The 18,777-nt window shown below is 31.5% G+C and overlaps 3 protein-coding genes across 3 annotated transcripts; 1 reads left to right on the forward strand and 2 right to left on the reverse strand.

Moving 5' to 3' along the window:
* The first annotated feature begins 299 nt into the window (after positions 1 to 299).
* LOC117915131 (probable glutathione S-transferase) lies at positions 300 to 1,297 on the forward strand. Its single transcript, XM_034830708.1, has 2 exons — positions 300 to 632; positions 905 to 1,297. The coding sequence occupies exons 1-2, from the start codon at positions 324 to 326 to the stop codon at positions 1,262 to 1,264; spliced, it is 669 nt and encodes a 222-aa protein (XP_034686599.1). The 5' UTR covers positions 300 to 323; the 3' UTR covers positions 1,265 to 1,297.
* Positions 1,298 to 2,171: 874 nt separating this feature from the next.
* LOC117914197 (cysteine-rich receptor-like protein kinase 19) lies at positions 2,172 to 5,180 on the reverse strand. The gene is made up of 7 exons (XM_034829424.1): positions 4,266 to 5,180; positions 4,076 to 4,189; positions 3,786 to 3,997; positions 3,412 to 3,622; positions 3,066 to 3,303; positions 2,820 to 2,970; positions 2,172 to 2,668 (listed from the first exon to the last, which is right to left on the reverse strand). Exons 1-7 carry the CDS (start codon positions 5,044 to 5,046, stop codon positions 2,366 to 2,368), a joined length of 2,010 nt encoding a protein of 669 aa, XP_034685315.1. The 5' UTR covers positions 5,047 to 5,180; the 3' UTR covers positions 2,172 to 2,365.
* Positions 5,181 to 7,980: 2,800 nt separating this feature from the next.
* On the reverse strand, positions 7,981 to 9,328 carry LOC117914820 (glutathione transferase GST 23-like). The gene is made up of 2 exons (XM_034830305.1): positions 8,886 to 9,328; positions 7,981 to 8,495 (listed from the first exon to the last, which is right to left on the reverse strand). Exons 1-2 carry the CDS (start codon positions 9,192 to 9,194, stop codon positions 8,145 to 8,147), a joined length of 660 nt encoding a protein of 219 aa, XP_034686196.1. The 5' UTR covers positions 9,195 to 9,328; the 3' UTR covers positions 7,981 to 8,144.
* Between the last annotated feature and the right edge of the window lie 9,449 nt (positions 9,329 to 18,777).

Here is an 18,777-nt window from a genome sequence, read left to right on the forward strand (position 1 = left end):
ACTCCCTCGGGTAGCAGGGCAAGAGCTCATTTTTTTAGCTTTGCCTTGGTCAACGAGGATCGTTGACCGCACATATTTATGTGGGAAATATCGTTTCCACATGACACAGATATTTTGGCGAAATATCCTGATATTTTAATCAGCGATCTCAACTCGTTTGGATTCAAATATTATAGAAATTATGGAGATGGGGATCTCAATGATTAGTAGATAGTTAAAGGTAGCTTGGTCAATGGGAATCTCAATAAATGTCATTGCCAATAAAAATTGATAGACCTGCAGGTATACCAGATCTGGGACGTCGACGTCTTGATCTGATATCAATGGCAGAAGTGAAGCTCCTGGGGTTTTGGGCGAGCACATTCAGTGACAGAGTGATATGGGCTCTAAAACTGAAGGGTATAAACTATGAGCATGTAGAAGAAGACCCTTACAACAAGACCCAACTGCTTTTACAGCATAACCCAGTTCATAAGAAGGTTCCTGTACTTATTCATGCTGGCAAACCAATTGCCGAGTCTTCCATGATCCTTGAATACATTGAAGAAACATGGCCACAGAATCCACTACTGCCTCAAGGTGCCTACGAGAGAGCCATGGCTCGTTTTTGGATCAAATTTGGTGAAGAAAAGGTAATTTAGGGTACACAACTTTTGTCTTACTAGGATAGCTTGTATTTTCTGGTTGACTTCTCCTTTTGGATCTATGTAATTTTTGGACTTCAAACCTCTAGATGGTCTGGATGTCGGAAACGACAAAGCTGAATGAATATCCTGGTTTGGTGTTCAACCAGTATGAAATGAAGACCAATCATACTGCATGATCATGATTATATTGATTAATATATTTGATATTCTCTAAACCTTACGCTCATTCTAAGAATAATTGTTAATGCCTCTTTCAGATGGCCACCATTTGTGCAGTCTTGAGAACTGCCGGAGCAGAACAAGAGAGGGCAATAAAAGAAGCAATGGAACTGCTGAAAATCTTAGAAGAGCAAGGTCTTGGGGACAAGAAGTTCTTTGGTGGGGATGCCATAGGACTGGCAGACATAGCGTTTGGTTGGCTTGCTTACTTATTTGGAGTCATAGAAGAAGTAGCAGGTGTTAATGTGCTGGATGCAAACAGATTACCTCGACTGCATGCATGGATTGACAATCTTAAGGAAGTTCCTGTGATCAAAGAAAATCTGCCCGACCGCCAGAAACTGTTGGGACACCTGAAACGCAGGAGGGAGACTCACCTCGCACTTCCAAATTTATGAACAAAAATTAGTCTTGATTCACTCTATTGTTTCTCTTCCCTATAGAATTGTAATAACCATAAGTTTCTCATTATACAAATATACTTTGAATCAAGCAAGATTTAACACTTAATGTGTGGATTTATTATCATGTTCAACCATTTTTAAAAATAGTTTAAAATCTATTAGTAAGTTCAATCAGGATTGAAAAATAATAAATCAAAATTGGTTAAAATAAGCCATCACCCTATTATTTCTCCTCTATATACAACTATACTTTTCTAAATTTCTCCTTAAGCAAATAGATTATAAATCAAGTAATATTAAATTAAATGAAACTTAATGCTTTAATTTTTTTTAATGAATCTACTATTTTTTTTTTATAATAATTTAGAATTAAAAAAATTGAATTAATTATAGATTTAATCAAAATTAATCCAAAATACTCTACGTACCCATAATTCAGTATTGAATATGTACCTATAATGGAAAACTTGGCTTATTTATATATTAAAAAATAAATAAACTTTGTTTATTTTTAGATTTATTTTAAAATATATAATTAATTATCAATAATAATAATGATAATAATAATATTTTTAACAAAATGTAATTACGCCTTTATAAAGATTTTAGTATTTATATTTATAATATATACAAATTATATATTTTTAATGAAAATATAATTTATGATTTTATTATAATCTTAATATTCATCTTTTACTAAAAACTATTTTTACAAATTTATTTATAGTTTCTAAATTATTATTATTATTTTTTAATAAGGTTCAAATTAAATTTAATTAATATTATATAAATATAATTTATAATTTTTCTATAAAATCAAAATAAAAAAAATTATATTTTGAAACAACTAAAATTTGTAGATATGAGAATCAGGTAGAGTTTAAAATTGGTCTTGTTATAGATATAAGAAAACAAAGAAATTTCACTCACACAAAGTAAATGTATAATGGATGAAATTGGCATTCTGCAAAAGAAATCAGCGATATTCCTGAAACAGTTTGTCCAAATCTGGATGCTGTTACATGCTTTTGTAAAAGATACAAGATGTAAATATAGATGAGCTGGTAAGGACATCAAACTCACGGAACAGTCTCATCATCGAGGCACAGCAGTAGAAGCTGTTAGACCATTGACAGAAGAACTGCTACCACTTGCTATTTCTTGGTTATTGGCGAATCTCCCCACAGAGAAGGCAGGTCGTTCAGGCTGTCGAAGGCTTAGGCTTTCGCTTCTTAACATGATAATTACAGATGACATGGTTGGCCTGTCAAATGCATCTTCCTGGACACACAATAACCCAATATGGTAGCATCTCAAAAATTCATCTGGGCAACATGAATCACCCAATAATGGATCCATCAGCTCCAACCCTTTTCCTTCATTCCATAGTTGCCATGCCTGCATCATCATTTTGTGGGGGTTAGGCTAAGCAATACGTACAATAGAGATCTTGCTCATCTCAAGTGAAAAAAGAAACCAATAATGTGATAACATGTTATCACATTTTTTCATTTGGAGATTATACTGCAACTACCCTAAATAAACTTACATATGATAGGAGGCTTAGACCCATTCCAGAGAGATGGAAACCAGCATTCTTTCTCCCAGTTATGATCTCAAGCAAGACAACTCCAAAACTGAAAACATCAGACTTATTGGAGTATAGCCCTTCCATAGCATACTCTGGAGCCATGTATCCACTGTCAAGGATTAAGGGGAAATATAAGTTCAGTAAAAGTTGAAATACAACAATATATATAGAACACATTTTTGAAAATTAAAAGAATGTACTTACTATGATCCCACTATTTTAGCAGTGTTAGTTCCATTCTCACTTCCTGCAAAGATCCTTGCCAACCCGAAGTCCGATATCTTCGGATTCATGTCACCATCCAATAAAATATTGCTAGGCTTTAAGTCCCTATGGATGATCCTAAGGCGAGAATCCTCATGCAAATATGAAATGCCCCGAGCAATTCCATTAATGATGCTAAATCGTGTTTTCCAATCTAGTTGCAAACCTCTAGTTGAATCTGATAATCATGAAGAAACCAAATTCAAGTCAAGTATCATATGTTTCTGATATTGTTCCTCTTCCAAGCATCTAGACTAGCAACGCATTCAAAATTAATTGGCCATACCAAAAAGGAAGAAATCTAAGCTTTTGTTGGGCATATATTCATAAATGAGCAACAATTCATTTCCCTCTAAGCAGCAACCCAAGAGTCTCACAAGGTTTCTATGTTGTAGTTTGGCAATCAGAATAACTTCATTCTTGAACTCCTGTAATCCTTGGCCAGAAGTTTTGGAAAGCCTCTTAACAGCAATTTCCTTTCCGTCTGACAATGTCCCCTGCAAGCAATTTTTGGTCCATGGACCATTCCACAAGAAGAAAAGCAAAATGCCCATCTTAAGACTGCATTAATTTTCTAAAACACAGCCTGTTCCCCTCCCTATCTGGGAGTGGCAGTGACTGATGGCTACTTGAAAAATCGACTGTCAACAGCATGATTACCTTATAAACTGGGCCGAACCCACCTTCCCCGAGCTTGTTGTCATTAGAGAAATGCTGTGTAGCTTCGTACACGAGATCAAACCCAATCACAGGAAACTCCTTCGATTTCGCTAGCATATCTCCTTGTAAAGTTTCACTTGAGTAGTCTTCAGCGTCTAGTCGTCCTCCTCCCAGGTCAAGTAAACAAAGATCTCCCTTACTTTCTTTCTCCTCTGCAGAACATAGACTAATTCACTCAACACAATGAGAAGTATTAGCATAGTTGTGGCATCAGCTGGTTAGCTAGGTACCTGGATCTGCTCCCTTCCTTCTCCTAATCACATAGTAAACACAGAAAGCCACCACTACAATTCCTGATAAACTTGTGCCAATAGCAATCCATTTTGTTTTCCTTCCTTTCCTTCCTATAACAAAGCATTTGTTTTTTAATTTTATAATTTTGTAATAATTAGTATATGTTAGGGAAGATGATAACCATACCGCGTGGACTGATGCTTGAGGGAACTTGAGCTTCAACAATGGGGTCCTCCACAGCCGCAAACGGGTATGTCTCGTACCTTATGTAACAGCTTGGCACAAAAACTCTCACACCCTTCTTTCCTTCCATGAGTTTGGGAATATAACCAACAACTTCATCCAGGCATCGGCGGCAGTAAGACATTCGTAAATCTCGTGTACACTGCACAATACCGTACAAATTGAGAAAATTGGAGACTTCAACCTGGCCAATTGCATACATGCCATCAGAGGAAGTGGCTTCGGCAGTCAGATTTTGGAACATTTCACCCAATTTCTGGTCAAATTTATCTGGGGCAGAGGCGTTTTGTGTATTCCACATATAAAAAGCTGGCTTCATCTCCAGATTAGAGAAGAAAGATCTGTTGGAATAGCGCAGAAAACACTCGTTGTACCATATAATTGCCTCCTTGTGTTGGCAAACCTGTACAATCTTCAGAGTGGCAGCATCGATGCAACTCTGGCAGATATGTTTAGAGACATCGGGTCTACAGAGGAAGAGACCGTAGACTTTGTCTGGGTCTTCCCCTTCACTTACCATAGAAAAGGATGAAATGCCACTTTCATTGTTAAGGGATCGGCTGAGGAGGGCACCAAGGTTGCTCTGGAATTTGGTACTACCAGCATGGCTATTATTATTGCAAAATGTATAGAGAAACCCAGGTTGGTAATTGGCCGGAGTTTGGGACCAAGCAAGGGGTAGAGAGTAAAGAAAGATACAGAGGAAGACAATAGCAACGGACATCTGCTTTTGCCCTCTGGGATAAATCAAACTACCAACGGATTGTTAATTGGTTGGACGACAATCTTACAATCTTACAGACAACTGAACTTAGAAATTCCCAGGATAGAAAGGCTCGTTAGCCAAGGAGTGTTGAAGGTTTGTCAACGAAGGTGATGGACTTTTCCAAATACCATCCCTTCTTTTCTTTACTTTTGAATTTTTGCAGGATTTCATGACTCTCAACTTTTTTAAAATACGACCCTTGAAACTATTTTCAAATCAAGGCATTTCATAAAAATTCAATTGAAAATAGTCTTTTAAACTTTAAGGAGAGAACTTCACTTGAATTTTTAAGTTATTTTTTAAAAACATATTTTCCTTTTTGGATTATAATTGTCTGATTTTACAAATATTTCGTAGATTCCAAAATGATTTTAAATATTTTTTAAAACTACAATTTTTTTTCCTTAAAAAATCCCACAAATCAAAAGACTTTAATTTGAAGATGCTCAGAAGCAGCAGCTCCTTGATAAGATCGTTGACTCCTTACATGTAATAGCCAAACCCAATTTAAGGTAAAATCATAGTTTAAAAAATAAATAAATAATTAAATTAATTTAATAAGAATAGAAAACTCTTTTCATTTTTAAAAGTGTTAGGTGTAAATCTTTTTTATTTAATAAAAAAATATTTTTATATGAAGATCATAAAAATAAAAGAGTATAAAATTAAAAATTTGAAAATTTAAGGTAGAAGATAAGTTTTTTAGATAAGATTTTTAATTTTTAAATTAATATTTGATATTCGTTAATTAGTTTTAAATATTTTATATATTCTTTGAAAGATCTCAATTTAAATTAGAGTTTATTAAATTAATTTTTAGATAAAAAAATTAAAAATTTATTAATATAAATAGATCTATTAATAAAGATTGAAAAAAAATTAGATATTCAAATTAATTAGAAAAAAGAAAAGTAAACGTGTAGATATATGTATTGTGTGAAAAGAAAATAAAAAAAATGATAAAAAATAAATATAATGAGAGGCGTGCAGTGGCTCTGTACAGTTGTGGGATTAAAAAAAAATAAAAATGGAGGAGGCATGCGGTGTCCATGAGTTGGAAAAAGTGTTTATGTAAATATATTATTATTATAATAATAAGGGGAAGAAACAAAAGGCTGGCTGTTTTTATTTTTATGGCTTTGTGTGTATAATGAAAATACGAGGTAATGGGTTGATTATATATTGAATTTGAAAATTAATAAAAATAATAATATTTAGTTTTAAGCTAATAAATGAATTATTAGTAATAATAATAGTTTAATGTAATAAATAGAAAAAATGTATTTTTGAGAAATTTAGTTTAAAAAGATAATAATAATAAATTCATAGAATTTTAGGAATAAATTTGGGAAAAAACCCAATTTTTAGAAGAATTTAAAACCTCACGTGTTAAATTGTTATTGATTAAGAAGTTAAAAATAATATATGTGATATAACAAAGAAAATTATTAGGATTCCCAAATCTTTAAATTTTGATAAATAGTTAATAGTAATAGTTGTTTTTTTTTTTTTTGTTAAGTTTGAAATAGGTTCTTTGGGGCGAAATTTTTCGGGATTAAATACTTTAAGGTTTTTGAGTGTTTTTTTTTAGGTAAGGGAAATTAATGCAAATTTTGTAAAATGAAATAATTTTTTTATATTATATTTTAAAATATATAACAATATTATTTTTATTTCTATGAATCAAATATATATTTTGCATGGAAAATACATTTGAGCATTCTTTTGTTTAACAAAATAAAAATTATAAAGATATCATATTTTGTTTTGTAAGTTTGAATTAATAAAATAAAATATTTGATTTTAGTTTTTATAGTCCTAGTCAACGGGTTATAATAGTTGATATTATATAACTTTAGTAAATGAGTTATAAGTTTTATTCATCCTAAATGGAATAAATTTAAAACTAAATACTCATTTGTAAAGTCCCACTTAACTGCGCACCATTTATTACATGATAACCAGAGTGAAAATATTTGAAATGTATTCAATTTGGATTTGATATGAAATGATTTTGATATATATGAAAATATTTGGTTAAACACTTTAAAATGTATTGGCATATTTAAACTCAAACGTTTTTATGAAAATGATTTTACATTGTATCTCCTATTTGTTAGCATGATCGAGGAATTGGAGCATGGTTACATATATACACTAGAAAAATAAATCAAAAGAGATGAAAGAGAATTATCTAACATCAAATTGTAAGAAATAATAAAGGGATATACATTCAAGTTTACAACAATATGCTAATTGTGAATCATGGAGGCATATTCTATTAAGCTAAAATTGAGGAATTGGATTTCGTTGACTTGGGGATGTGATGTGGCAAGGATTTTGTCCTAGTATGCTAGCCTTTCTCAAACCACACAAGATTACACATAGGGATTTATGGGACTCTCCTCAACTTGTATATCATTAATCACGATAGAATACAAGGAACTCGACTCACAAGGATACCCACATAAACACCATAGTTCACTGATCTTTTGAAGGCACACAGACCCTTTATATATATAGGGTGGCAACGACCAACAATATATATCAATTTTATTCGAGTTTTGACTCTAAGAATTAATTGTTATTGTTTTGATGAAGCCTCATGTGACTTAGCTTTTAAAATCTATATGAAGTTAGGATAAAAATAATTTTAGTTGATATATATTAATGAATATATATGGAGCAAATTTCAATGGATGTTATTAGTCAAATTTAATGTGATAAGGGGTAGTTGCTAATAATTAAAGGAGAGGCCAGTGTTAGTGTAATAAGTTTGTGCCATTTTGGCAATATTGTTTTAACAAATAATTGGTAATACGATTAGGTTGAATGAGTGATCCATAAACTTTAATAGATCAAGAGTGAGAAAGAGAAGTGCTTTAGGAAGGGTGATCAACTCATAACTACATGATATGTATTCATTAATCATAGAAAAAACATTCACAAGTTTTATCTTTTAAATCTTTATCACACAGCTTTCTATGTGACAACAAAGGAAGTATTTTGAAAACTTGGTACAAAGTCTCCATCCTCATAATTCGGCTTGGAGGGGTTTATTGAATTAAACTCTCCCTAAAGCGTTTCAAGTGTGCCCACAATTTCTGACGATCAGGAAGATTTTCTTTGATCACTGGAACTTGCTTAAAATTCTGAATCCATGCATGTAATCGAGGGAATGTGGTGGAATTCAGCAGTTTTGTACCTACGGCTTCTTCTGTGCCCTCAAACCAGTAAGCCAGCCAACCAAATGCTATGTCCACCAGTCCTATAGCTTCCCCTCCGAAAAACTTCTTATCCCCAAGGCTTTGCTCTTCTATGATTTTCAGTATTTCCACTGTTTCTTTTATGGCCTTCTCTTGCTCTTCCCCAGCAACGGATTTAAAGAATTGAAAAAAAGTGGCACTCTAGAAGAAATTAAGCAACAAGTATATTTAGAACGAACTGTTGAAAAACAAGAGTAAGGTGATCTCAAATATCAATAAAAATTGAAGTTATTAAATTAATTCATCTTTCCCCTCCAAATTCCTTACTGCAAAACCTAGAGAGGGTGAGAGAAATTTGATAGAGTTAAAGAATGCTTAAAAAGTATCATGGCTTATTTTGTCTGATCACTTAAATAAAATTCTACATATAGCTTAGGAATTTATTAGTGAATACTTTCACAAATGACTGAAAACAAGAATTGGGTTATGAAAGCTAGATGAAGAGCTTTCAAATATTTCAGGTTTGTAAAAGATTCGGAAATTAAATCATAGGAATTGATAATAAAAGCAAGATTAGTGAGTTAAACCCACCTTTGATTCTCCAAAATTGATCCAAAACCGAGCCATGGCTCTCTCATAAGCGTCTGTTGGCAGCAGTGGATTCTCTGGCCATGTTTCTTCGATGTATTCGAGGATTACAAGGGACTCAGCTACTGCTTTGTCACCATGAAGAAGCACCGGAATCTTCTTGTGAACTGGATTGTGGTGTAACAGCAACTGGCTCTTGTTACGAAGGTCTTCCTCTATATACTCATAGTTTATGCCCTTGAGTTTTAGGGTCCATATCACTCTGTAACCAAAAGGGCTTCCCCAAAACCCTAATAGCTTCACTCCTGCCATTGTTTTCTAGTATGCCAGCTCAATTTGCAGGGCTATTAGTTTCAAATCTTTGAACTTGGAGGAAGATGGGATCCTGCTCTTCAACTAAGGATTTTCAGCCTGCGTACTTAATTAGATCTGTAACAATATATATGCATAAAGGGATATTTTCAAATCAAGAAATCTTCACAATGCCCTTAGCTAAGGCTATATTAGTTGTCATTATTTTCTATTAATATGAAAAAGAAAAAAGTTGTATTAACTAGTGACCCTTAAAGGTCAATGAGTTAGGCAGATGTCTATTATTTGTCATTCATTTCACTTGGACAAGATGTCAATTGCCTGAGCCGGTCAATAGAAGATAAGATCTAGGGCGAAGATCCCAAAAGAAAGAGAAAATTTAAGTAACAAACAGACCATGTCAATTATTTTGAATTCTAAATTTTATTCCTGATTATGTGGTGCACGTTTAGCAATCAAATAACTCCCTTATAACCATCAATTCATATTCTATTAACTATCAATATATATATATATAATCAAACGGCTGGTATAAAATCCAATACTACCTCTATCTTAGTTCAACTAAATATACCTTCATGATTTGCTTGTACGAGTAGCATATTCTTATAAACTTTAATGTATATCCCTTTATTATCTCCAAAAGGTTAGGATTAGATAATTCTTTTAATCTCCTCTTATTTATTTTCCTGTATATATATGTAACAACCCTCCAAATGAATAAGATGAACCATTATTCCATACTTTAATTTATCATATGGAATTAGAGCTCTTTCTACTCTTATTAAGTTTCTCAATCTGCCATGTCCAGACTTCCTATCACTAACACTTCAAACTCATCTAATTTAGATTTGTTAGCTTTTATACCCAATGTTTCAACTTCTATTATTAGCTTCTCAACTAGTTTCATTTCCATCTATCAATGTCAATGCCCAACTTCCTTTAAAATGAACTGTTCATAATTATTCTTCATGGCATGCCTAGTTTTATGCCCTTCTCTTTTGCTATAACCTTTTAGGATATGTAGATGACTCTCTATTGTGTCTTCCTATTTTTGAGGCTTCTGCTCATTCTTTTAAGCTATGCCAAGATCAACTCATTTTTCATGCCATTTTTGCCTCACTTTCAAAATCTATCATGTTGCTCATTGCCTCAACCAAAACTTCATAGAGAGCATGGTTAAAATTGATCAAACTTTATGCTGGTGAATCTTAAAGTCATATCCCTCATCCCAAAGGAAAAATTTCCTCAACCACCCCTAGAGACAAAGTTGTCTTGGAGTTTTTACAAATATTCAAAAGCCTTTGCGATCAACTTACCTTTTTTCATGTAACTTTGGATGAAGAAGATTTGGTTGTACACGCTCCAAATGGAATTGGGAAAGAATAAAAGGAAGTTGTTGCTATTTGATCTAGAGGAATTCCCACTCCATTAGAAGAACTTTATCATCAACTCATATATCATGAAGAGATTATGCAACAAGACTCTCTTAGCTCTAAATTTGTTCCTATGTCTACAAACCTAACTTGCTATCATAAACAATCTCATACTAGAAACTTCCATTCTCCTTTGTTTTGCCCTATTGAAAAACCCAATTCTTATCCATCTTATCTCACCAATCAACCATCAAAATGAAAGCAATCCAACCTAAATCCTAATGTCTATCAATATTGTGAAAATTGAGTTTAGATTGTCAAGAATTGTTTGAAGCTCTTCCCTAATCATCATCTTTTCTATGCTATTACCAACCATAGTATCCCATACCCCATCAATACATTTCCTTAGCTTATTGATTCAGGCACTTCGCACCATGTTATTATTGATTTAAGTAATTTGGCTTTGCATTTTGAATGTGAGAGTTATGATGATATGGTTCTTGGTGATGGTAAAGATCTCAATGACACACTATTAGGCTAATCTCTCTATTCTTTCTTCTACCAAAACCTTTCCTTTACTACTGATCTTTGTATCACATCAATGCAACATAATTTTATTTTTGTATACAAATTTTGTTGATCTCAAAATTCTTCCATTGAAAATTTTTCCTTCCTATTTTTAGGTTAATTATCTTCAAACAATAGCACTGCTATTGCAAGGGCTGGGATGGTGTTTATGAATGCCACAACCTACATATGCTCCTGGATATTCCATTCATGCTCTTGTCACACTGAAGGCACCTTCTCATGCTTAGCCTCAATAACTGAGTCATTTGTAGAGGCTCTCTAGAAGATGATTAGAAGAATTGAAACCCTAACTCCTATTATAGGGCTCCTTATGAGCTTAAGTGATTTCAGTTCAAAATAGGTTGAGTCCTAATTATTTAATTAACTCTAATGGGGTCCAATTAATTAATTTGCCCATATTAGAAAAACAATTCACAAGATCTATTGCAACCTTATATTTTTACTAAAACACTCTTATACACACTTATGAACCAAAACTCAAATCCCTCCAAATAAACGTGTACCTTCATAAAATAGGAGCTTAAGTAAGGACCATTGGAACCCATAGGAAAATATTGGCTCCTTTATAATTTAATTCTAAAGTTGATTTAATACTCCACTAAAGAGAATCAACTGTACTCCAATATTATAATAGCATAGCTCAGGTTTGTGCCCTACTATCCACTACATGTAGACTCCCTACGACTTGATGTTTATAATATAACAAGGTAGTGCTATCACTTATCAAGATTACCTCTCCATTCCTTGAGTTCCAGGTACCACTTATTATATGATTAATTAACTTACTTTAGTTCCAAGGACCATATGTCAAGTTTCTACTAAAGGAAATATTATGACCATAGTATTCTAGATCACATGTTCTTTGGATTGCCTAAAGGAACACATTGTCTCAATACAATGAAATATTGTGGTGCCTCCACTGAGAATATCTACTGCCACAAAGCTCCATCAATAGTAACCTAATCTATAGGGATATATGGCCCTTTTAAGATCTCACCCATAGGTCAACGTCTCCTATTGATTTTGGCACAGGTTCAATACTTTCTCAAGGTTGAGAGTCCATCCATTAATATAGTATCTTAGTGAATTATGATAATTGATGGCCCTATGTCATGATTCACTATATATAGGTCCTGTCCAATGTGCACCACATACAGTAGTGCACTCACTATGAGAAAACTATCCCAATGATTAAGGCAAATCATTCCTCTAATTACAAGGTAGTGCATTATAGTCTCAAATGAATTGCCTAAATCTATGAACCAACTATGGATTACTCATCACTCTACAAGGAACCCATGACTTAGATCTCCTATGTAACTCCTAATGCGCTCAAGTCATGTACAATGCAAATAAGGATGAAAATATTGGTAATCACGGATATATTGACACTTCGACTTCACGAATATATTGGAGATATATCGACGAATATTTTGAAAAAAAATATCGTTAGACCTAAAATTGATCAAAATTAATGGAAATGTAAGAAAAACTTCGTAGAAATATAATTATAAGTATAATAGATATTTTAAAGTTGTTTTGTTGAAGAACTTGATATATGTATGATATGATTTATCATATTAGATAATATTATTATATACATCGATAAAAAATATGAATTTTATAACTGTATATTTATTATTAAATTATATCAAATATTATTTCATAATAAAATTGTGATATTTGATTATACTATATTTAATTTTAAAATATATGTAATATTAAAATTATGATCCATTTAATTCATTTATATTAAATGATAAAAAATAAATGATGATATATGTACAATTGTGATATTTAAGAATAATGTTCATAACTTGAAAACATACTTTATGTATATTCATCTAATTCTGTAATTAATGACATAAAAGAAATAATGATAATTTGTATAAGTATTTTTTATTTTAAAATTTTGATAATTTTATTCAAAAATTTATATTTATTTAATATGTAATTATTATATAAAAGTCATAGTAACCAAAATTAATTTAGTTATAATAATTTTATTTTAATATATATATATATATAATATGTACATTTAATCAAGTGAAGCATGGTTGGTTGGTTGGTTGGTGTTGGTAAGGGATTGTGAGTGAGGTTAGGGATTCAAATCCCTATGGTTCCATTTCTCTTAGATTTTCCCTTGCCTTTTAAAAATTCCAATTCTTGCAATCCCACATCTACAATTCATGACACCAAAAAGTTGTATTTAAGCATTGGAGTGGGGGAAGGCTCACAAGCGTGCAGTGCATGCTGGGTTGGTATGAGAGAATGAGTTGGGCCAGTGCCTGGGCCCAATATAAGAGTTTTGGGAAAAAAAAAAAGTGAAATGGGGATGACGTGGCATCGATATATCGATGTGTCTGCTGAAATATCATGAAAATGTCGGTGTATTGTCAATATATTGACGAAAAATGGCGATTTTAATGGAAATATTTTGACTTCAATATTTCCCCAACATGTATCATGTCGAAGGTTACTGATATATCTCAACATTTTCATCCTTGAATGCAAGTAATGTGGGCATGTATGCTCAAATAACCAATTAATTCATATGAGATAATAAAAAGGAAACCAAAAAACATAGATAAATAATTTTATAAATGAATCTCAATTTGTTACATCATTTCATGCTTTCTAAGGCTCAATCCCAAAATACATTCTCTATGAATTTGGTCACTATTGATAGAGGTTGGTGGTAATAGGTATCCTTAATAAAGGCGCGCACCATGATATCTCATGGTATTGAGACAATGAGTCCTCTTAAAACTAAGGTTTTAGTAATTCCTTAAGTAGAGTTTGACATATATTCTTTATAAGCTAGAGTATGTCAATTGATCACATAATAGGAGGATCTGTAACTCAAGGATTGGAAAGGTAATCTTGAGAGGTTGATGACACATATCTCGTTAGATTACAAATACCAATTCATGGAGAGTCTGCATGTAGTGGATAGTAGGTCAAAGACTAGAATTTTATCTCATTATAATATATATTGTAGGATACTATAGTGTAGTTGACTCCCTTTAGTGGAGTATTGAGTCACTTCAGAAATAGATTATGAGGGAACCAATATTTTCCTATGGGTCCTTGTGGTCCTCTTTTGAGCTCTTGATTCATGGTGGTATGTTTGTTTGAGAGAATTTTGGGTTTTTAATTCCTAAGTGTGCATAAGGGCATTGTGATAAAAACATAAGGTTGCACTAGATCTTATGAATGATCTTTTTTATTTGACTAATTAATTAATCGAAATGTAATAAAATGAATTAATTAATTAATTAGAACCAAAATGGACTTGATTAAGTGACCTAAGCCTAATTTGGGCTAAAGTCACTTAAGCCCACATGGAACCCTATATAAATCCCTTAAAGGTTTAGGGTTTCACTTTTTGCATCCTCGTATTCCAAACTTTGGAAAAGAAATACCTAGCCTCCCTCTAGAGAAGTCCCTCCTTATCTTATGCCAAAGATATGTGAAAAGAGTGATAAAGCAGAAGATCTATGGGTCTACATGATCTATGATGCCATCATAGTTTATTTCATTGGATTAAATTTGATCTAGGAACAGTTAGATCATAGGTATGACATCTAATCTCTAGATTGATTTATGATCATTATGGTTTTGTTTTAATATTTTTCCATTGAGTTAGATCTAGAAAAAGCTAGGAATAGTTGCATGCACCTGCGAGATTCAGGGTCATGGAACAAAGTAATTTGGGGTTCCCATTAACTAGTATTAGAGCTTCGGATTAGGTTTTTGCATGCTAGATCTATTCTAAGGTGCACTAACTCTATTTTGTAAGGTTATTTTATTCAGCTCATAGCCTTAATGATGAACGCATGTTTATTTAGATATGTTATTAATGGGTTATATTGCAAAATGTTTGCTTTCTTGTTCTCATAGATGGCTTATACAAAAGGTATTGGATTTTTCTTTGACTCTAAAAATCAAGTTTTATTTTATTAGATGGGATGTAAACTCTAGTTTGAATGAGTATAGGATCTTTTACTTTCTTTTATAAAAGTTCAATTTTTGGCTCATCTATGGAACCCTGGAGGAGATTAGAAGCATTTGAACCATTATAACATCTTCTTTGTGGAGTTTCCAATAGAAAAGGGAAAGATTTTTTATAGAGAGATAGTTGAAAAAGAGATGGAATTGCTCTTGGATTTACAGCCATGGCGACAACATTCGAGAACTTAGATATACACTTAGGTGGTCCCTTTTAACGCTCAAGTGCCTGAGTGGTCACGTCTAATGTTCATGCACTGCAAGTGGTAGGGAGGAGCAATAGGGGTAGAATTGGTATTGTGAGGATTTTTGTAATAGATTAGGGTTTTATTTTTTCATTAACCCTAATTTTTGGTTGTATGGTCATTTTGATAATTTTGATATTTTAATTCTAGATTTTATTACCAAATAATTCAATAGGATCCCTAAGTCAATGAGAAATAATTTATATTATTTCCTTTATTATTTTATGACATAAAATGGATATTTTGGTATTCTTAATAAATAAATAACTTTTCTTGTATTTTTTCAAAATAGGATACTTATTTAAATTGGAATATGAAAAGTTAATAGATTTTATGGGAAAAAATATATTAAGAGAATCTTTTCCTTTTTAAAATTTGATTCTTAGGGATTTTAATTTATTTAAAATCTTCTCAAATTTTTGAGATCTTTAAGAATAAAATTTTCATTTTTAGAAAAGAGCTCTCATTTTTCTAAATCTTTATAAAATAACTTTTGTTTTCCTTATTTGCATAAGATTCAATTAGGATAATAAGTATGTTTTTGGAAAATTCACGATAGACAATTTATAATCAAGAAGGTTGCCAAAATGGTCCTTTTTTTTTAATTATAGTAATTAATGAGAATAAAATATTTTAAAACTATATTCCAAATTATAGTGTTTATTTAAATTGGAAATAATATATTGAAAAGGAGAATTTTATTTGAAAATTATTTTGAAAATTTGAAGAGTTTATCTTAAAAAATAAGGTGCTCTCATAGAGAACTTTAATTTTTCAAAATCCCTTTTCCTTTTACATTAAGGTTCCAATATTTAGTAAATAAACATTTTTAGGCAAATTTTCATAGAGAATATTTTATTTGTTAAAGGTTTACTATTTTAAACCAAAGTTCTTATTTTAAAAGATTCAATGGAGAGAACCTTAACAAAGCCTACAACCTTCATTATCAGGCACATCTTGTTTTGGGTTCATCACCACCTCAACAATGGGTTTGTCCAAGGGATATGGAGTTTCCATATGAACAAGGCTATACATGTCTATAGTTGGAGCAACCACCCCAATAGTGGAGTTTTTTACTTGGTGGCATTGATGTAAAGGATAATGGTTACACACTTAAAGGAATTACTATTTTTAATAAAATTTCTTATTCCAAAAGATTAAGTGGAGAGGACTTTAAAAAAGCCTACAACCTCCATTTTCAAGCACATCTTGATTTGGGTTCATCACCACCTCAACGATGGATTGTGTCCAAGGAATCAAGGGATGTGAACTTTCCATATGGACATACTACAAGAAAAAATGGAATCAATGACGTTTTTTAAGCATCATGAAAAGTATAAGATGACGCTTCTCTAAAGCATCCTCTTCTCCCCTGTCATTATATGTTTTAGTCAATAATGATGCTTCTAGGAAGCGCCATCTTTGATTTATACTTTCAATGACACTTAAAGAAGTGTCATCTTTGAACAACGTTAATGATGACACTTATAAATGTGTCATCTTTTAATTTTTTTTACTAAAATAATTTTTATAAAATTGTCATTGTTGACACTCATACGGGCGTCATCTTTGGATTATTTTTTCAATGACACTTTTAAAAGCGACATCTTTGGTTTATGTTAATAATGACACTTTATAGAAGCGTCATCTTTAAGCATTTTATTTTAACAATAATATTGCTATTATGTTTTTAAAAAATGAATTTCCTATATAATTAAATAAAAGCAAAAGCAATTATAAATCATAAAATTAAATTGAATTGTACAAATTAAAATATCTCCAAATATTAATATAAAATGGGTTAGTTTGAATAATTAGTATAATTACTTGTATACAAATTATAAATTTGTTCATTAGATCAAAATATTTCAATGAGAATTTTTAAATCCAATATAAGAACAAATATCGGTGCAATGACTACAAAAAGAAACCATTATCCATAAAAGCCTAGCTAAACCCCCTAATGATTTAAATGATATCATCTTCATGATTTTCAACATCGCTTCATTGTAATGATTTCTTTTCTTCTTGTAAGCCAATTTCCTTCGCAAGCTATAAAAAAAAAAGGAATATAAGACTTTTAAATTATACATATAACAACCAATATAATTGAAACAAAAAAAATATAAGAATAGAAAATAATCCAGCATGTTAATTAGCTTTTGTTCAAGTAAAGCAATAAAACAAACATACTAATATTCTTCTTATTGGGTCAAAAGTAAGAATTTTTACTAGAGTAAATAAATTATTAGTGTTAAAAAATACTGCTACTACGTAAGATAATTACCTCAATTATTAAGTGTACAACCACATGAATATGTCTTAGTTCCCTTAATTATTGAAAAGATCTATTTTATAATGATTTCTACTATGTTGATAGTGAAGAAAATTAAATCTTCATTTACCTTGTCATTGGCATCATTGCCCATCAAAGTCTTCTTCATTAGGCTCTTGCTTCAAAGAGGTTATTAATAACATTAGGGTAATATAAAGTAAAAGAGGTTATTAAAAAAAATAAAAATAAAAATTGATAGTTTTACCTTTTCACAAAATAGTTATATTATAAGATGCCTTAAAAATTAAAAAAGATTGTTTATGTAGCTCACCCATGTAAAGTTATTCAATTCATGTTTAAAGAGAGGTGAATTAAAAAAATAAAAAATAAAGATTGACATATTTACCTTTATTCACAAGATAACTATATTCTAAAATTCCTTAAAGATGCCTAAAAATTAAAAATTAACACACTACCTATATTCCAAAGAATAGAAAAAAAGAGTTGTACAATGAAAAGATGTCTCCACAAGGATCCACACATTAATGTTATGGTTTGTCCATGAATTACAATAAAATGCAAGATACATAAAGAAAAATATAATCATTGATTTTAGTTTTTAGACTAAAATTAGAAGTGTGCTTTTTTCAGTTCCTTAAGGATATAGGATTAATTAGTAAAGGGTCACCTGGAAGTGTGCCTATCAATATGTGCAGTACAATGTATGTTTAGGAAACTGCCAATAAAGAAAGTCACAAGGTATGAAATATAAACAAAAGAGTAAAACTATTGGTCATAGTAAGACTAATGCTTGCAAAGGAATCCCCAAGGGTGTGTGCCATGGACATGTCCATTGCATATGCTTGCATACACAAATGTACATATAGACATCTAATTTGAAAGGCTGGGTTGGTCCCATTTGAGAAGGAACCTCCCACAAATTATCACTATTAATCTTTTTAATCCCCTCGTATGCACTTTAGTAATAAGCAATACCCATAATTCAAAAAAATTATGCAGTATTTTTTTAAACCACCCATGTATGAACTTAAAATATCCTAATTTAGTAAGAAACACTCATTAGATTA

The sequence above is a fragment of the Vitis riparia genome, chromosome 5 (assembly GCF_004353265.1).
Source record: "Vitis riparia cultivar Riparia Gloire de Montpellier isolate 1030 chromosome 5, EGFV_Vit.rip_1.0, whole genome shotgun sequence".
In the NCBI taxonomy this organism is placed as follows: domain Eukaryota; kingdom Viridiplantae; phylum Streptophyta; class Magnoliopsida; order Vitales; family Vitaceae; genus Vitis; species Vitis riparia.